At 39.2% G+C, this 21,455-nt stretch overlaps 1 protein-coding gene across 2 annotated transcripts in view; it reads right to left on the reverse strand.

Annotated features, from left to right (window-relative positions):
• Nucleotides 1–21,455, reverse strand: part of CNTNAP4 (contactin associated protein like 4) — a 541,886-nt gene that overhangs the window by 158,649 nt on the left and 361,782 nt on the right. For both annotated transcript variants that reach the window (XM_029925564.1, XM_029925565.1), the window contains one exon: nucleotides 16,653–16,846. In XM_029925564.1, the coding sequence (XP_029781424.1) occupies nucleotides 16,653–16,846 (194 nt within the window). The remainder of the gene's footprint in view (nucleotides 1–16,652; nucleotides 16,847–21,455) is intronic.

Raw genomic sequence — 21,455 nt, forward strand, 5'->3', positions numbered from 1 at the left:
GGCCACCTGCCCTCAGCTTCCACTAGAGTGATGTCAGAATTCTTATCAGGGCTTCTCACGGACACAGCCGTACAGCTCTCAGAGTCTCTGTTAGGAAAAGACTTAGGTGGGGGGATAGGGAGATTACTATGTCTTGTGTCATGTGTCAGCTCTGGGGACTCTCTCCAAAGAGATTTCAGTGGACTCTGTGTTAATGTCCCTAGGGACCGCTGGTATCTGAAGAATGTCAACTTAAAAAAAGTTTCCTTTCATTAAAATTTTAAAATTCAGCCCATCTGAAGAAATGCATTTTGGGAAAGAAAGTGTTGAAACTACTGATAACTGGATTTAGGACAAGTAATAGTGGGTAAGTGACAAAGGGGAATAGAGAAAACAGGTTCTAAGGTATGGAGAAGAACTTGAAAAGTTGCAGAGCACATTTACAGAAGAGAGTAACAGAAGACAAGGTCCAGGGAAGCCAACAGTTAATAATAGCATAATAATAGTTATAGTAGCAGACATCTAACTTAAAGTAACTGAGTTCATGATGGATCATAATTTTTCCTTAGCATTCTAAGGGGCACATATTGATGCTTGTGGTGGAGAAGAAGCATCCTATATATATGACTTCCTGAGCATGCATTGGCTCTATCCTTGGTAACTGCTACATCATCAGAACCTTTAAATATTTATGCATGGTTCAAGTACAGATTGTTATTTTCCAAATATTGCCACCGTTAACAAAAAACAGCTTCTCAACTATGTAGTAGTATCTCCAGTAACAAATAAGCAAGTGATGAATATTAAAAAAAAATCCTAATCCCATTTAGTTTCAAGCTCATTTCTTGAGTTTGAGTCATTTCTTGCTTCTTGAGTCATCTTATTGTTATACTTTGCTTAAGTCAATTCACAAAATCGTTAAGCTTTTAAAAACCAGGAGGACAGGAGAAAACATAGAGAATAAAAAATAAGCCCATCATCTGAAGGAAACATGAACTTAGTTTATAATGTTCTTTTTCATCGATGAGACCAAGACCAATTATGTGATACAGAGAAGTCTGGAGTTTGTCAGCAAAAGCAAATCCTGATCCTGTAGGCTCATGGCAGAAGCAGTGGGATTCCCTCAGTGATCATAAACGTTACCACCCACAATCCCACCAGATTTCCATACTACATGTCACAAACCCTTTAGATATTATTTCTTATTCAAGTTAAAATATAGGTATATCTAGTCCTAAATGCACACAGTCCTTTTGAACACATTTGCCAGCAGAATATAATGGACCTAGAATGTCCTGAGATACTGCAGTAAACCTGAGTTTCAGTTGATAGAATATTTTTCTCAGAAAAATATGTAGAACATTCACTACGTAACTCTGACTCCCTAGATCAAGTATTTGAGAGAGTACCATTAAACCAGACAGACAAATACACTCATAGTCAAGGACTTCATACTCTGAGGTCATCAAGATGTACACCATTATATAGATGTTAAGCGTATCTTTTTAAATCTGAACTTATGCACAGAGAAATCCTTCACATATCATTAACTCAAGTACAGTACAGGAAAAGTCAGAATATTACACATCCATGAATCAATGTGGAGAAAAGATGAGGACCATTGTCCTGGTCAGAACCAGCAAAGATCAGTCAGTAATGATTGAAACTGATGTGTGTGCACATAACTACTACATCAGCAGGAGAATATCAGAAGCCACTCAAAAGATAATGCCACCGCTTGGTTAATCTCCAGTTCTACTGGGAGGAAAAGTATGATTAATAGATGTATCTCACATGAATGATAAAATAGCATCTGAGTAATTAGAGCGTAACCTCTGGCTGCGATGTACAAGGTATAATGGCACTAATGATTCAAAATAGGTAAGTGGGAGAGTAGCATATTTTGGAGAGAACTCAGCCAAAAGCAGAAATGGAAAAAGACATAAAGTAAAACCAATGCCGACTCCAAACTCCAAAGAAAGTTTAAAAGATAAAATGAATTTTACAATTTAAATTTTTAACAGAAAAGAAAAATATAAATAGAATGACAACTAGTGGAAGAAAAACATCTCACCTCTACACTGTAGTGAAGTGAAGTGAAGGTATTCTCTTTCAGGATATGTCAACTTCCCTGGGATGCCTTTCACAGTCACTTCCAAAAATCATGATCCTTTTACATTCTTTTCTCCTATTTCCCATGTCTTTCTGTGAATTGGAGTGATTTAAGGACCAGAAAGTAGGGCCTGAGTTTAATTAGATCCTGTAACAGCTGAGGTACATTGCAGAGTGAAAGGCATCTGTGATGGTTAATTTTATACATCAACTTTTCTTGGCTAAGGGACGCTTGCCCAGATAGCTGGTAAAACATGATTTCTGGGTGTGTCGGTGAGGGTGTTTCCAAAAGGGACTGACATGTCCCGTGACATCAAGATTAGCACTTTGGGACCTAAAGTGAAGTCTGCACACTTTCCCCAAATGCAATATGTCCATGGGGTCAGAAAGTATTTTTATAGGTCTCCTGTCAATATCATATAAGTTTTCCTTCCTCCTCATGAAAACAAGCCAACAAAAAAAAAAAAAAAGAAAGAAAGAAGGACAGAAAGAAAGAAAAAAGAGAGGAAACACTCTGTTTTGTGAATACCAGCAGGGAAAAGCAAATCCAGGCCCTCTCGGCTCAGGTGCTCCCCAAACAACAGGTCACCTCGTGCTCCTGGCAATTTCTCAGCCACTCTCTGCTTCTCTATCCTTTGGGTGCTCTATAAAATATCCTGGACATAAGTCACCTTCGCCTGCTCCTCTTTAACATTCCCCTGCCTGTATCTTGGTCCTCAGTCATTTCTTATGATTGCACCACTTTTAAAATGGTAAGGGCTTATATTCTACTCTTTGATCCTAGGCCACCAGATCTTTCTTTCTCTTTCATTCTTATTTGCTGTTTAGCTCCAATAACTCCACTGTTCCAGTGACATCTTCCATCTTTGTGATGATTAATCTTATGTGTCAACTTAACTAGGTCACGGTACTCAGACATTTGATCAAATGATATTCTAGATGTCTCAGTGAAGGTTTTTTGGGGTTTTTTTTGATGAGACAAACATTTAAATCGGTAGATTTTTAAATAAAGCAGATTACTTTCCAGAGTGTGGGTGGGCCTCATCCAATCAGTGGAAGGCCTTAGTAGAAAAATGCCTGATTTCCTGAAGGAGGGAATTCTGGCAGCAGACCCCTTTGACCTCAAACTGCCGCTCTTTGTGGGTCTCTAGCCTGCCAGCCTACCTTGCATATGTTGGGTATGTCAAACTTCCAGTCACATAAGCCAATTCCTTAAGATAAATCTATGTACATCCTGTTGGTTCCATTTCTCTGGAGAACTCTGACTAATATGGTCTTCTGCCAGGGGCCCCTTGACTTCACTTCCTCTTTCTTATGGTGCTCTCTTTCTGTCCCCTATGCTCTTGCCAGCCCACAGTGTCCCTGCCCTAGGGTCCTCCACCACAGTACTCCTGCACACTGCAACCCTGCTAAGAATCTATACCCTTTCCTACTGCATATGCATCATGCACAGGTGCCCATGTGTGGTCTCCAGCCTAAGCTGGGCTCTCAGAGCTATGCGGGGGTTCTCTCCTTGGTCAGTACCCTGGAGATGTCTACACGTGTATCCAAGGGGGGTTGATTTTATGGGGAAAGGGGACTGGACAGAAAAATTTCCAATTTAGAGAAATTTCAGTATTTACCTGTCATCTTTGACATGCACATTTTTATTTATTTTTAATTTTTAAATGTTTTTATTTATTTTTGAGAGAGGGAGGCACAGGGTACAAGTGGGGAAGGGGCAGAGAGAGAGTGAGGGAGACACAGAATCTGAGTGGGCTCCAGGCTCTGAGCTGTCAGTACATAGCCCAATACGGGGCTCAAACTCATGAAAGATCATGACCTAGCCAAGGTCAACACTTAACCCACTGAACAATCCAGGCACCCTGACATGCAAATTTTAAAGGAGAGCATAAATGCCACTATGAGTTTAATTAATCCATTAATTTACTCTAATCTGAGGGTAGAAAATCTATTTCCAAAATGACATAGTGATAAAAAATTGTTACCTCTTTTTATTCCAGAGTGTAAAGATGGAACCGCTATTACCATAATAGCTTTGCAGCTCTTGGGACACTCTTGTGCGCCTTCCTACCAACTTACTAAAATAAATACAAGTTTTTCCTGAAACTGCTATTCCCCAGCCCACCCCCAACTCATGATGACTCTGACATATTGTAATAAAGCCATTGCTCCCTGAGGATCTCTTTGCACTGCTCTGGCAATTTTTCTCTTCTCTCTCTCTTATTGAAAAAGAACCCTATTATTAAGTACTTAAAATGTTCAAGATTCCAAAGAGAAGACAACCTTTCGGTATGAGAGATTAATAATAACAATAAGAAATATAGAATGGGAGATAGGAGTTCAAAGCCAAATAAAAATTTCATTTGCAGAATACAAATCAAATATGATTTCTTTTGAGTTGCATCTCTCTGATTTATAGACACAGCTCTGTAGAATATTTCCTAGTATTTCTGCTCCTTCTGCTCTCCTTTCCATACTCACAGCTACTTCTGCACAAATGCCCTAACATTTGAATCTTTTCTAAAGCATGACTCTTCTAAATCAACCAAAGGATTATTCTTTGTGACTGCTTCTGAAAGTAGATAGATGCGGATAATTATATACAAAGAAAATCTTAGGCAATGAGGTATAACTCCTAAAGGCAATTGGGAATATGGATGGATAAAGCTATTTGGTTCAAGTTCTGGTTCTTGTAACTAAGAGTTTTTCTTGTACATATTCATTCAGAATATTATATGGATGCCTCACCTCAGGACCTACACAAACCTCTGCCTTGTAAACCAGCAGACACTTCAGGTACTTTAGAGCTGAAGTAAGTGATTACAAAAGTGTTTCCTTTTACTATTACGGTACTATTAATATCTCTTCTAAACCACATTAGCAAAAAAAAAAAAAGCATGGTTTCTATCTCCTAGAAATTCACAGCCTTAATTAAGAAATGGTATGCAGTTTAGCCAGTAGCATTTGGGCATTTATTTGTAGTGAGTGTATAATTTGGAATAAAGGGAAATGTGTAAGTACAGTGAAAGAGAATGAAAAATACATGAATGTGTTTGAAATTCAGTCGATTAAGGTTATACAAACCATGCAAAGTAATCCATAAGGACTCCCTGGAAATGACACTATCGCAGATGTCACTGGAAAGAAGACCCTGGTGATGAGTTAGTGAACACTGGAAAAGTGATGGGGCAGGAGGGACCGGACACTAAGTGGCTGGAAGGCCCCAAGCCGGAAGGGTGAACTGAAGCGGATTTGGCAAGCGTGCCTCAGATAAATGAAGACTACACCCACGAGAGAAGGCTGAGAGCACAGGGCACCCCGGCGGACGCCGTAAGATCAGTCCCTGAGCGTGGGGGGCCAGAGGTGTGGCCCGCGGGGTGTGAGGGGCAGGCAATGAAACAAACCCGGATGGGGGACGGACAGTTCCTCAGGTGTGCCAGCCAAGCACAACACAGTGCTTGTGAAGCGAAGTACAGTGGCACGCTGATTTTTGTACACCAAATGCATGGAATTACCCCATCCCAGAGGCAACCACCGACGGGTATTAATACACATGTATGCCCTCCTGCCATTCCTCTGCAGTGGGCCTGGGCCTTCACCTGCACAGTGTTTGGTGAGGAATAAAGCAATGCCAACTCTCCCACATTGAAAACAAATCTATACTTTGAACTACAATACATATCTTGAGAAACAAAAAAGGATTAAATCCATAATCTATTAAAGTTAGCATCATTCTACTGCCCGAGAGTAGATCACGTGTAAAATATGACCCTAAACCAGAGATCTGAACATTCACCACGGATTCCCTTCTTTCGGTATCTCACGATACTGCCCTTCTCTCGCTCTGCATACTTACCAATATTGGCAGCAAGGAAGACAGCTAAATGTAAAACTTCATAAATGTTCTAACTAGTTCACATGAATTTAGCTTGGAACTTCTGATCTTAAATCTCAGTTTCTTTGGTATCAAAATATTACTGGTCTATTTTCTTTATGGGTGGATGGGGAAGCATGAAAATTTGCAACTGAAAGGGAAGTGAGAGCCCACTCAGTAAGTACCTGGATTCTATCTGCACCCTCGTCCTGTGAGTGAAGAAAAAGCAGCTCCCTGAGGGGAGTTGCGCTTAGGGCTGTACTGGCCATCTGCCTGTTTCACGTAGAACCACGTAGCACGGTTTCCCTGCTCTGTTCTGAGGCACACGACGGCTGAGCGACACAGACTGAGAATCGTAGGGTCCTGGCTTAGCAACCTTCCAGCCGAGCACTGGAGAGCGTGGGCAGGTGAAGGGCAGGCAGGAGCCAGGATACTTCTCCTCACTCTTGCTCTGCCTGGCCAGCTTCTTGGTAGGGGCTGAGTTTTTATAAGGCTCCTGCTCCCGTAGGACACCCCTGCTTCCCCAATCGTCTACTGGGCAGCCGTTACCAGGGTTCTAGCACTAATGGACAACGTCAGCCTCTAAGCACCGGGAGCATGACCTTCCCGTTTTCTCTCCGGCCCTTCGCATTATAGCATCTTCCTGCTGTCACTAAGCGCCGAGTCATCTCAGATCAGCTTTTCCATCACCTGTAACCAATTTCCTCTGATGACTGCACAGTTTCAGAGGCCTGGAGTGATTCCTGTTTTTCTGACTGGGCTCTGACTCAGAGGTCAATTTAGCATCAGAACTCCAGTGTTTTTTAATCTCTAATAATATGACCAATGACTAGATGACATACATGAAGGCTGCCACCCACCCATTATATAAATATATATTGTAAACTACTACTAAAATAAACATTAATAACATATGATGCTTCAGACTGATAACTCGCAGAGGCTTTATAGTATCGATAAATGTTACAGCATCATATAACAAATGGGACATTTCCACTGCTTTTCTTAAATATGTCGTAATTGAGTTACTTCCTACCTGTCCTCCTCCATTTGCTCTTTGTTTCTTCCACATCCAGATTATTCCGTCCTGTTTGAAACCTCATAGAAATCTAATCTTTACCTGTGCTTTCCATAAATAAACACATACTCCATCCATTGCCTACCCCCTCACATCTCCTCCTCTTCAGTCCCTAAGAGTCACTCTTTAGTATCAAATGTCTGCTCCCTTCAAAATTTCACATCAGTTTTGGAATCCACTCCAGAAATGGCTAGTATACTCTTGCATCATCGGGTTTTGAAGGCCACAAGTTATTCCATTGCGTGGAGGCGCTATAATTTATTTAAGCAAGTGATCTACTGCCGTTCGATCAAATCGATATTATTTTCTGCTGCAGACAACGTTGCAGTGAGTATTCTTGCATACATTTCAAATGCACAGTGCAAATGAACTTGCAGGATAAACCCCTAGAGTTTGAGTTACTTTTCGGTGCAGATTATATATCTGGATAGATTTAAAGCATTAGGTAACACTGTTCTGGACTCCCTATTGCAATGTTTTCTGTATCTTAAATCATTTGGGTTCTCCTTTAAAATGTTGATTTCACACGCAGAGTATCTGACCGACAGCATAGGGGATGCATAAGCCAGGATCCTGAGGATCAAAATCTTGCCCCATCTAGCTGCGTGGCCTTGGGAAAACTTCCACATCCCTGTTTTCTTATACACAAACTGGGCATCTTCATAGTTCCCGACTCACTGGGTTGTGAAGATTAACTGCATAAATATATAATGCATATAGAATAATGCCTAGCATATTTTTTTATTTGAACAAATAATCCCTCCATTCTTTTATTTATAGACTTCAACTTATATTATTTACACACCTCAAGACAGAAGATCCTGGGACACAAAAAGTACTCTTCTTCTTGCTTTTTAAATGCTTTTCTTAAAAATCAATTTTTAGCTTTCTCTTATGTTAAACAGTAGTATCCATAATACCATGACTTTGATACAGTATTTAAAAGTTTTTAAAGAAAAGTCATCATCTTAAAAATGCTAACTATTAAAATTAAAGAAGACATTGATTTGTTACATGAAACAACTTGGCAAATTGTGTCTCAAATAACATAGTAGTTCAAGTCTTTTAGGGAATGCTACCTGACACCTGTTTTTTTTTTAATTTTTTAATGTTTATTTATTTTTGGGAGACAGAGAGACAGAGTGCAAGCAGGGGAGGAGCAGAGAGATAGGGAGACAGAATATGAAGCACAGAGCCTGATCGAGGCCTGCGCTGAAGTCAGACACTTAACCGACTGAGCCACCCAGGCGCCCCACCTGATACCTGTTTTAATGTGCATGTCTTCAATAGGGAATGAGTGGGAGAGACTTGCACATATTTCTATATCATCCTTTCCTTTCCATGCAGTGGCTGTTAATATTTTGCTTCCTTTTTTATCTTTTTAAATGTTTATTTTTGAGAGAGAAAGAGAAAGAAAATGCCAGAGCATGAGCATGAGTGGGGGAGGGGCAGAGAGAGAGAAGGAGACACAATCTGAAGCAGGCTGCAGTCTCTGAGGTGTCAGCACAGAGCCCAATGTGGGGCTTGAACTCATGGACCACGAGATCATGGTCTGAGCCGAAGTTGGACACTTAACTGACTGAGCCACCCAGGTGTCCCTGCTTCCTTTTTAAAAATATATATATATATATATAGCTTTTTTATTATTCATTTTAAAGAATGTTTTGTACCTGTGCTAACAGACTCTTCTGTGATAATAGCATATTCTCTAACTGCACTAATACAGTAACCACTGGCTTCATCCAGCAATTCAGCACTTAAAATGTGGCTAGTGCGACTGAGAAACTTTATTTTTATTTTATTTCATTTTAGTTAATTGAGTTTTAAATTTAAATAGCACTATATAGCTAGTGGCTACCATATAAGACCATCTTTCTCATTAGAAGGACTGAGTTAACATCTGGTTTATAGCTCTTTTTACCTAGCATTGATCTTTAGCCAAATTCTTCTTGCAACATACACTCGAGGAAGGCACAGGAGTTTACTGGATCTGAGATACACTGGCATCCCGCTGATTACGCTTTGTACTGAACTAAGAATCTATACTTGGTTGTCAAGTTTGTTTATTGAGTAACCCAATGGTTCCCACACTTTGCAGCAAATTGGAATCATTTGGTACTATTTTTTAAAGTCCAATACCTGGTTTTCCATCCTAAATATTATTTACTTGGCATGGATACTGCCGGGGCCTCAGAATTCAAATAAGCAGCAAAATTTGATTACAGACACAATCTGTAATCAGTGAGTAACGTGGGAGTGATGAGATTCAAGTACACCAAAAAAAAGTGTTGGCCGGTATCTCTGAGGAGTTATGTCATTGGCAAGGTATAAAAGCTGAAGGTCCCCTGAAGCTGATGGCTTTCCTATCTGTGATGGTCACACCCACTCAACCTTGTCCATTGTGACCATGTTTATCCCAGTTCAAGTTGTAGGGGTATTTAGAAGCTATGCAGTATAACTGAGCATCTGCTATGCTGTTGCAGTCACCTGCCCTTCATTCCTTTTTAAATCTAAGTAAACTTGCAGATGAATGAGGTCTATTCAGTCATTGTCAATCGGAGTTATCAATCTTAACCCAGGACGACTACTGCTGGTGAATCAAAGTGCTGGGTTTGGGTCTCTTGCTTAGAAAGACATGTGCCTTCTGATATCATGTATGCATCTATTCATCATCTTGTGTTTTCTTCTATTACATTTTCTATGTCTGCATTATCATCATCATCATCATTATTACTATTATTATTTAGAGAAAGTGTGGGCGTGGGGGAGAGAGGCACAAGGAAAGAGAGAGAACATGGGGCTCGATCCTGAGATCTTGACCTGAGCCAAAATAGAGTTGGACACTCAACCAACTGAGCCACCCAGGAGCCCCTATGTTATTTTTAAATATTCATTTCATCTGGAATCCATTTTGATATAATAATATTATTTATTTTTCTAGACATTATAGCTTACTAAGTTCCTTTATTAAGTAGGTACATTTCCTCACATATTTTCATGCTACATGTATCTTGGGCAAATCCCTAAATGTATTTGGACTTAGTAATGGATGTTCTCTTTTAGTCTTTCACTATGTTTTCATGTGCCAACACGTTTTAATTAATATAGATTTATAGAATTTTCTTAACATGTAGGTTCTCCTTACTACTGTTATTTTTGCTAACTTATTTTCTCATATATACTTTTTATACATGAAATTCAGAATTATTTCACTTTTATGAGTTATTTTAGGTAGAATGAGTAGCCTTGTAATACGATTTTCCACTTCAAAACAGATAGGACCTGCATTTAATCAAGTCTTCTTTTATGTCCTTTGGTAATATTCTAAATATTATTTTTATATATCTTACACATTTTTTAAGTTTTTCCTTGATATTTATTCATTTTGGGTTCTAGTTTAAGTGGAGTATATATTCCTTTTTTACTGTCTATGTAGCTATTTGTAGGTGGGAAGATAAATTACTGATTTTAAAAATTAATTCTGTTGTTAGGCACATTACTGAGTTACCATCTTAGAAAATAGTAAAATGGTTCTCTTAGATTTTTAAGGATTATATTGTATCAATGCCAAATCTTATATCTTCCTTTCTAGGTTTATATGTTTTTCTATCCCTTTCTCTGATCAAAAAATGCTTGTAAGTTCAGAGCTAAAAAAAAAAAAAAAAAAGATAATTAGGAAAAAGAGCCTATTGCATTGGTTTTCAGAAAGACCTAGCTGCCTAGGTTTTAAAAACAAAAGAGACATTTTGAAAGGACAGCCCTGTCCCAAGAGAGAAGGACTCCACATGGAGTCTCCTGAGGCTGGAACTAGAGAAGCCAGAAGCAGACATCTACAACATCAGATCACAGCGACGGCAAGAAAGAATGGAGAAAAGAGGGTCATGTTGTTGTCACTGAACTCTGACATGGCAGAATGTGAGATACAAGTTGGAAAGTGTCTTTAACACATGGTATTTCCTGGCTGATGATTTGAGAATGATCCTGAATGGGAGTGTGCCCTCTGAGGAGGGCACAAATCCAATCTCCTGCGAACTCGAATCATTCTATTCAAATAATTTTTACTTTGCTTGCTTAGAGACAGATCATTTTGAAGAATGTGAAACAACATTACCATTTATCTTACATCACTATTTATGTGTACCTGAAATTCATGGGAGTTCCCATATTTGTATTTCGTGCATTACATGTTGATATAAAGTTCCGATATATTTGTGTCCAAAGAAGTTTATGAGAAGGGCCTAACAGAGCACTTGTTAGAGAATGAGCACTGATGCTCGAAGGTGGAAGGAGCCACACTACATGACAGAGAAGGTGCCTAACAAGTTAACTGCTCTGCTCCATGACGGAAGCCACATTAAAAATCCAAATGCAGTCACCTTTAAGCATGCACTGCTAGGTTAATCATTTTCAAAAGGGTGAAGAACTCATAGTTAAATAGAAATACAAACAGGAGATTTCCTAAGGATACAGACAAAGAATGGCAACTTTCATTAAAAATGTCTTTTTGGCATCGGAGTAAAGACTGTCCTGAAACACAGACGCAGCTTAAGGCATTCTCTAGGCCTCTGTCCAAGTACTGAGGCGAGTCTTGTGATGCCTTAAGCTTGATGGCTTGACGCGCTGACATACACGGCGTTAGTACTGTTGCACTTTGTAACACCACAGATGATTTTTGCAGGCTTAAGTCACTAGAATAAGGGCTCAGCAGAGGGGAAGGACTGGCAAAGACGTGCCTTGCAAGTCGGGGAGTCCAGCAAGCTTACGGCACCCCTCCCACTGGTATTCCTGCCTCCTGGGGTTTTCTATTAAACTCCTCTGGACACATGTTTATTTGATTTGAAAACAAATACATGTTAAAGTCTTTGCAGGTAGTGTTTCTGCACTGTGTGGCTTTGAGAGCTGACGACTCAATCATTCACAGTGATAATGGTGTGAATATTCTGTGACACGTGATACTTCTACCTAATTGACTATACTACTACGTCACAGGGGCTCTGTGTTCTTCACAAAACAAACCCAGAATCATGACATTAAACACTTTTAATTAAAAAATAAGGGGCACCTGAGTGGCTCAGCCAGGTAAGCATGTGACCTCTGTCTGCTCAGGGCGTGATCTCACTGCTCATGAGTTCAAGCCCCGCATCAGGCTCTCTGCTGGAAGCATCGAGCCCGCTTCGGTCTTTGTCTCCCCCTCTCTGCCCCTCCCCAGCTCATGCTTTCTCTCTGTCTCAAAAATAAATAAAACCTTCAAAAATATGTTTTAATAATAAAAAAGGAAAAATAAAAAACAAAATAAAAGCACTCTAACTTTAGAAATACACCAAAGGTTTTTGTTTGTTTGTTTGTTTAGAAAAATGAAATCCATAAAAAAACAAAAAGCAAACTATTCTGTATATAACAATCATATTTACCTAAACAATTTATAAAATTGGTACCATTCCTATTCCTCGCCTGTCTAGTCTGGAGTGTAAAAGAATCTTGGGCATGTATCAGGGACCATTTGGATAATTTAGCTATAAAGTTCCTGCACATGTCGATCTATTTAAAATAGCTACTAAGATGTTACTTTCATGATATTCTAGCAATTGTTCTTAAATGAGCAGAAATTACACCCTACATTTTTTTCAATCACTTACAATAAAACTAGCTGAAAAGTCTTTTGATCACGGATGTTCCGGGATTTTATTTTATCTTCATTTTAAGAGGAAAAATTTTTCTAATTTTTGAAAAATATTTACATGCCAACTACTAGAATACTTTGTATAAATTATATTTATGGGCCTGGACTATCAATCTTTTTCTAAAGAATCGTTCTAATGCATTATTTTACAAAACATCACATATCTGTCAAGTTTACGGCTCTATCAAATATGTCCATGACCTGTATAAACGATAAATATTTCACCTTTCTTTTTAAAGATTATTTGTGAAAAGCATCAGGGCTTTTTATTAAATCTTTCAGGTATATAGAAGCCATTGTTCTCTCCAGCGCTTCAGGCGGGATCAATGAAGAAAGAATGAGGATCCTTGCTGCAGCATTTCAATTCACGTTGATGGGTTTTATTTTATTTGTTTCTAAACTTACAACAATTGTCTTTTCTTCCTTTTTCCATCACATACTTGCATAATGGCTTATGTGTTTCCTAATGCTCGTTCATAGATTTATTTCTACCATCTGGGGCAGAATGTGAAGCTCTTAAATAAAATGGCTACGTTTGGTATAGTCTGTATACAACCCAGAATACCTTTTTTAAAAATGGGCCAAAATATACCAAATAAAAAAAAAGACTCTGGGAAATATATGTTTGTAAAATACAACAAAGGGTTAAAGTCCTTACAATGTACATCAATTAAATATTGTGCTTTGGCTAAAAAACAATCCAAGTTGAAATGATCTGTGTGGGATCATTTCATTCCAGGAGGAATGGCAAGAAGTGGGTATAATTCACCATGTTTCATTCTTACTGCCCAGGCAGTTGTAGATTCATGGAGACAAACTTCCCTCGGGGTGGTACATCAGTGCCTAGGAGCAGAACAGAACTTTGTTCTGGGCTGAGTAGGCAGCATGAGGATGTGTGTGGTATGGGATGTGTGTTGTTTCACCTGCACCCTAACTTCAGTGAAGTCATGGTACCTGTTGCACCAAGTCTTAATTTTGATCTTGACATTCAAAGTTATCTATCAAATTTCTTTACCAAATTCAAGAGTATCATTCAGATCTTCCTGAACTTGACAGTCCATTCTGACCAGTAGATTCTCTGGTTATTTTGTGGGAAACCGTGTGTATGGATATCTCCAATGTCCAAGCTGTTTACTCTTTTCCAGCTACATGGAATAGCTTCCTTAATCCATTCATAATCTGTTATAAAGTTTTTTTCAATACCCAGATGAGCCCAGATTTTTTGACAAAGTCAATCTACAATAATCTGCATATTCCACTAATGTCTGAATCTCTAGAGTTCTGTACCCCATGTTTGCATGCTTCTCTGAATCATTTTTTGCTTTGTTCTGATGTATTTTATCTCTTTGATGACATTAACATGAGCTCTTTTAACACCTACTGAATGTTTTTTTACAAAGTTAGATACAGATTAGGAGATCAATGTCTTTAAATCCATTCATTCATTCACTCTTTTTTTTTTTCTGTAATACCCTCAACAAAAGCCACAGTGGGTACTAAATTCTGGAAATGCAGATAAAAAAGATAAACCCTCCCCATAAAAAGTTCAGAACTTACAAGGGAGAAAGAAATGTGCATCCTAACTCTAAGTATATTAAACTGGTAAACCATAAATGAACTAAAAGATGGAACTGATATTGGAAGGCAGGAGTCACTACAATAAAATTTATTTTTTCATTCTTTATTCATTCCCTCATTCATTCATTCATTCATTCAACAAACACTTAACATTTGCTTGCAATAAGCCAGGAACTCTTAAACCTGGGATGCTGAGGGGCACCTGGGTGGTTCAGTTAGTTAAGCATTAGACCAAACGTGGATACTGGCTCCTGTCCTAATCTCATAGTGTTGAGATTGAGACCCATGGCAGGCTCTACACTGAGCATGGAGCCTGCTTGGGATTCTCTCTCTCCCTCTCCCTCTCTCTCTCTACCCCTTCTCTCCATTTCAAAATAAACATTTAAAAAAAGATTTGAGGCACCTGGGTGACTCAGTCAGTTAAGTGTCCAACTTCAGTTCAGGCCATGATCATGGTTGGTGGGTTTGAGCCCCACAACAGGCTCTGTGCTGACAGCTAAGCCTGGAACCTGCTTCAGATTCTTTATCTCCCTCTCTCCTGCCCCTTCCCTGCTCATGCTCTGTCTTTCTCTGTCTCTCAAAAATAAATAAACGTTAAATAATTTTATCAATCACTCTATCAATCAATCAATAAAGATTTAGGATGCTGAGATGACAGGTTGGAAGGTACAACCTCTATTTTTAGGATGTTCACAGAAGAGGAAGACCAACAAATCAAAGCATAGTCTAAAAAATAATACTGCCTCAGCAAAATAATTATGATAGATGCCATCTGTCTTTATACTGACTGGTTTGGATTGGTTAAGGATCTCATTGTGCCTCTTTTTCACCCCGAACACCTCACCTTTAATAAGAGTAGGCAAAGGAAGGCAAGCAGCCTGATCTAGGTTTGACTTTCCCCGAAATTGATTAACGGAGAAACAATTTTCATGGTTGATCTATCATTTTAAGAAATGCCAAAAAGGTATATTTTACTTAACACAGCTAAATGTTAGCATGAATTAGCCTCTGCTTATCTAGTTTAAAACCCAATGCTTAATTTGGAAAAAGAGTAAAGGAAAACCCAAACACCTAGTTAGAATAATACCTCACTAAGCTTTCATTGTTATTGGTTCATAATTACTGTTTATTTTGTCCCTAGTTTGAATGGTTCTCATGAAAGTAAATCAACTGTAATATCCAGTTTTTCTCGCTCTTCTACACTTCAGCTTGCTTTGGGTTTTAAGGCAGCTTTTCTTAAAAATGCTTATGGGCAACTTCTTCCAGCCTGACTATTGTTCTCTCTAGAGAAAGAGCAGGGTTACTTCTTCTCAATCCAATTTACATCAATAAACAAGCATTGAATGGCCACCAAGCGCTTCAGAGACACAAAGGTGAGTAAATCACAGTCCATTTCTATGGTGAGTTGATAATGTATAACCAAGTTCTAGGAACTTTCAAAAGAGAGGCAATTGACTGATCAAAGAAAATTATCATTATGTGCCCAAATGGGCTTCCAGATTATCCGTGTGCTAAGAATGATGCTTCATTAATTTACTCATTTTCTCTGGTTCCAGCAGCTCAGCCAGAGGAAAAAAAAAAAAAGCTCTTTGCTGCATGTTTGTCCCTGGTCCACATAAGATCCAAACCAATACCTTCTCCTAGCACAGAAGTCCTTTCTTCACCACCAAGCAAATGGCCTGTAGCTTCCTTCTTCCGCTAGGTGTTTCTAAGCAATCAGCCAACTACAAATACCACCTGCCAGGCGGCAAACAGCCTCCTGTAGGTCTCTCTTGCAGGAGCCGAGCCGTGCCCCAGCCAGTGGCACGCAGCACTTTATACACTCACACACTTTCAAAAGACTAGAGGAAGGTTTATATACAAACCATAGGTATGTATACTGTGTTTATATCATACATAATACCCCAATATTATATATACCAACCTCCAAATACTAGGGAGAGAAGGAGATGTAGAGAAACCTCAGAGTTATTAGAAATAAAAGGGATAAATTCTTACAACCAACTTTAAATGAAGACCATGCAAAAACCACTATGTTATTGGATAAAACTTAAAAAAAAATTAGAGGCCTTACTTGTTTCTTAGACTTCCACACTACGTCACTGACAAATAAAATTTTTTTTTCAATTTCAATTTCTGAGATAAGTTCATTCACCTTTAGTATTTTCATAAGTTATATCATGAAATGGATTAGAAAATGAATATTAATATATTTTTCTTGAAAAATGTTTTCTAAGTAATTCTGAAGATTCTGTTTCTCAACTTAGTTTAAGGGATTGATAAACAACATGCAGGGATGACTCTGTTTTTTTCTGCGAGAGGCTACGCATTCTGTTAAAGAAACATACCCAGATGCTGTCTTCTTGTCGATATTGTTTCCAGTTCCTGCCACTGTCACTGAACATCAAGAGGTAACTGGTCACCCAGTCGGAGCTCCCATACCCCCCTTGGGTGGCCACGGCTGTGACCTCCATCCTCTCTCCAAGGTCAATCTGCAGCCACTGGTATTTGTTGGACACAAGTGGAGACCAGCCACCGGCTCCTTTTATGAAAATAGAAACAGAAGAAAATGGGCAAAAGATTAGTTAAAAACCTGTTTGTGGACTAGAAACGCCAGTCAGTATTCCTGTATGGAATTTAATAAGGTCAGATTTCCAAAATATGAAACTTCTTGTAACTCTAGAATAATACAGAAAAACCAGAATTTAGTACAAATGGATGAAGCCTGTGTTAATTATGTGCGCTTCTAGGTGTCGTAGTTCCTGACAGTGGGAAGAACCGCGGGTCTCACTGAATGCTTGAAGTACTTAATTTCACAGGAGGACATTCATGTCTACACTTGGAACGAGCAGGGCTACTGGCCACATGCATGATTAGGTGATGGTCTGACCTTCAATCGCAGGTCACGGTGTGGTACAACTAGAATACTATGTGTGGTATGTGACCAAGTTTAGACTTCCTGGAGAAAGAAGTGTAGCATTAAGGCTCCGAATACAGATGGTCAAGAAGGCACTGTCACTGTCCTCACTGTGTTTACAGGCTTATAGGAGGACAGACATTGAAAAGCATGTTTGAAACGCAGGAAACAGTGAGGCAGGTGCAGGGAACAATAATATAAGAGACGATGGAGAAGAGTTCTATCCAGCAGAAAGTTGGAACTGGCTGGCGACAGTGTAGGAGAAGCAATTAAATTTCCAGCAATTTTGCAAGCTGATTGCTGAATACAGCCATGTTTGCAACTGACCATGGTTGGAGTATTTAAACCACAGAACCTGAGAACTCTAAAATCAGAACCCATTCCCTCCCCAGCCAATTTACCAACACATCACTGGCCTGCGGAGGCGGGTGGTGGGTAAGAGTAGGGGAGGGGCACTCAGGGGAAAGGTCCTAGAGTAAGGTGTGCTTGAGCACTCAAAAGTGAAAAATAGGAACCTATTGTATATTCAAGAAGTGTGGGTAGAGCTGAACTTATCATGTTGCCTTTTATTCACTGCACACCAGAATATTAGAGATGTGACTACGGATTCTTGTTAAGATGTTTCATTCTTCCAGTTTAATACAAAAAGGCCTTATTTGGGGACTTTACCTATTTCAGTAATAGTGACATTGATAATTATGTAAGTAATATGTAATCATTATAAAAGTCATGAAATAGGGTTTAACACATTCTTAAATCCAGAATGATATAATATCCAATATTTATTAAAATGCAACATCTATTACGTAACACCCCAAGTAAGAAGACTAGCACGTGTTTTCTTTTCCCAATTCTTTTGTCACCCACCTTGAGTCTGTAAGCCCAACAAGGGAAGTGGTCAGGTTATGGATATAATTAGTTGCTCATGAAAGGGAACATCCTCTACATAGGATTCAAAACTGAGTCCATACAGCACATTAAAAAAGAACTACATGACAACAACACCCTGTCCTGATGGTATAATACTAACTCCGGCTTCCATGAGGATATGGTTCCCAAGTCACACACTACATGTCTTTAGAATGAGACTCTTTTTTTTTCAAATTTCCTTTTTTTCTTGGAATGAGTCATTGTTCAAAAGTGTCTTCCATCCCATACATCTTTCTTTTTCATCCAAAATATTCATACATACTGTAATTTTCTGGCTTGTTTTTACTTTTAATTTTCTCTGTATTTGCCCTTGAAGAACCTGTAGTTTGGGCCAGTAACCTGGATGGGTGGATTTCTCTTGGTCACCAGTACCAACTACTATGTTTAGGTTAGAGAAGAATATTTTCATATTTTGAACAAGAAGCCTTGTTTGTAGACACATGCTCTGGCTGCAGTTTTTGTGTCTCAGTGTCATTTATCCAGCACAGCTCTGCTGTCCACAAGGGGCACCTCTTACTCTTGCAGCCTGTTATCTACATGGAAGAAGGATCTGAAGACATCTTAAATAATAGCCTGCCATGAATAACTCAGGAAATTTCTGAACCCTCAGTGGGCACTGTTCCCATGGCATTATTTTTAAACCCAAGCCAACTCTTCCTCTATATTTCACTTCTCAGGATATAATGAAACTCCGGCCTACCTTTTCTACTTATCCTACTGGGGTATCACTTAATATTTATTGAGCAAGTAAGTACTTTGTGCCAGGCATTCTGTGAAGGCAATGTTATTTAACTGAGTAAAGGATAAGTCATATACAGAGAGTCTGAACCCCGGGCTGTAGTCTGCAGAGCAGAGGGAGGCACGGTGCTCTTAACCAGGACCAACAGTGTTCCTCCTGTCATTAATGATAAATGGGAATCAGTAGCTCCCAATGGATGTAGAAAAAATGGTGCTGATAGAGGTAGGGGAACCCTCGAATTTAGCTACTAGGCAGTAAAGCCAATATTCCTCCCTCGAGTTAACAAAGACCTTGTCTCTGAAGTCCAGGGACATGATGGGAGTGGTAAATGGGTAATTTCCCTCCATTGTCCTTTCTAAATCATACTATTCTTCCTAAGGACCTATCCAAGTTTGGAAATTGAAAGTCTCCTGAGGTCTAATGCTCACCAAGCAGCCTCAGTCTCTTATTACTAAAACTGTATATGTCTCTGTATTTTTATCATTTTTAAATTTTTTTAAGTTTATTTATTTACTTTGGTTGAGAGAGAGTGCGTACATGTGGGGGAAGGGCAGAGAGGTAGGGAGAGAGGAAAATCCCAAGCAGGCTCCTCACTCTCAGCACAGAGCCTGACGCAGGGCTTGATCTCACAAACAGTGGAATCATGACCTGAGCTGAAATCAAGAGTCACATGCTTAACCAACTGAGCGACCCAGGTGCCCCATATCATTGTTTTCTACATAGAACAGCTGGAAAAGAGTGAATGAGGCACCCTCAGCTGGCCACCATTTTAACCTGATATTTCGACATTCGGAATTTTATCTATATCAGTTTATACCTCTGGGAAATTGCTGATTATTTTGTGTCTTGCTCTTTCCAGTTAATTTCAATGGTCTATATACTTTTTAAATACAGGATTTCATAATCTTTCTCTAGCATTTTGACACTTCTTGGTAGACCAGTATTTAAAAAATGAGCACATGAGAGGAGCACAGTAAGGAAAAAAGAATCAGCATAATTCTGGGGAGTTAAAATTGGATCATCAATTCTCATCAGGAGAAAGAGGCACCTCGCATTGACCGTTCCCTCTTCCCCACACCTCTCGCTGTTACAGCTGCACTACCCAACTTGAAACATTTGCAGTTAATTGACCTTGAACATTTCAATCTCTCACCTGTGGTGAAAAGGTACTCCTGATATGCAAATTAAGCTATAGCATTAACAAGGTACCCCAATAAAGTAATGGAAATTCAGATGCTCCTGGGCTTTACCAAGTTGAATCAGCCTCAGGGAATCCGGAGATTCCCCACGGGGTCTGAAGCCGTTTAGCTCTGCAGATGCACATGGTCTAAGAGTGTGATGGAGTGATATGCTTGTTCTCATTTTAAAACAGTGTTGAAGAGTAATATGGGAAATGCAAACTTAGAGGTATAGATATAGACACAGATCTAGGTAGGACATGGCATACTTTGGGAGTGGCAGCTATGGTGACCAGTAGCAACAACAATGACTTGAAATAAAAGCTGACCTTAAATGATACCAGCCGCATGGCCACCACCTAACCACCTAGCCTTCTGGAGCCACGCTATTGTCGTATTCACTTTTGTAATGCAAGGAACCAGGGTTAACTCCAAACAATGGTAAAGTCTGAATTACTATAGAATTAAAGAATTCCTCATGTTATTTATTAACCAAACCTTTTAGCTGCTGGTCAAGAATTATTCGTCCTTAATGATGCTTTTAATATGCCCATGTGTTCGCCATTACAGGAGGCCAATACCTATAGACCAGAGACTGTCTCTTTAGAACCCCATCTAGTCCATGGTTATTGACACTTAACCAACAAGATAGAAACAAGAATCTTGTCCCCGCAGCTCATTTTCTTCCTATTCCACCCTCCTTTTTCTCCTTCTTTGGCCTCATCACCGAGACTTGGCATAATAAAGTGTCATAAATCTATCCAAACAGAAACACTTGTTGACTCTTCATATCACAGCCTGAAAACTCACATTTAAAAATAAAAATCCTCCTGACTGATGAGACTTTTAAATTAAATGTTGTAGCATTGCTTTGAGAATTAATCTCAAAAAGCCTATTAAAGTGCCTATTGATTTCTCTCACATACAGCAAGCATGTGGGTACATGGTAGTTGTGACGTTTTGAATTATAGAACAATTATTATTACTATTGACTCCAAATACAGATTTATGATCAAAGCACTAAATTCAGTTTCGAAAATATTTAGTTCCTAAATGACCACAAATACAGCATCTCTTGCCTACCAGTTCTGTTTATTTTTATAAAATTTGAAAAAAATGTTTATTTTTGAGAGAGAGAAAGTGGGGGGGAAGGGCCAGAGAGAGAAGGAGACAAAGAATCTGAAGCTGGCTCCAAGCTGCCAGCACAGAGCCCAATTCGATCTCAAATTCACAAATCAAGAGTGATCATGACCTGACCCGCAGTTGGACGCTTAGCTCACTGAGGCACACAGGTGCCCCTGTTGCCTACCAATTTTAAACATCAGTTTCCTGGGGAACTTGCTTCTATAAAATATGTGGCTGTGAATTGTGGGGAAAGAAAAGCAAA

This window comes from Suricata suricatta, chromosome 16 (assembly GCF_006229205.1).
Source record: "Suricata suricatta isolate VVHF042 chromosome 16, meerkat_22Aug2017_6uvM2_HiC, whole genome shotgun sequence".
NCBI classification, from domain to species: Eukaryota; Metazoa; Chordata; class Mammalia; order Carnivora; family Herpestidae; genus Suricata; species Suricata suricatta.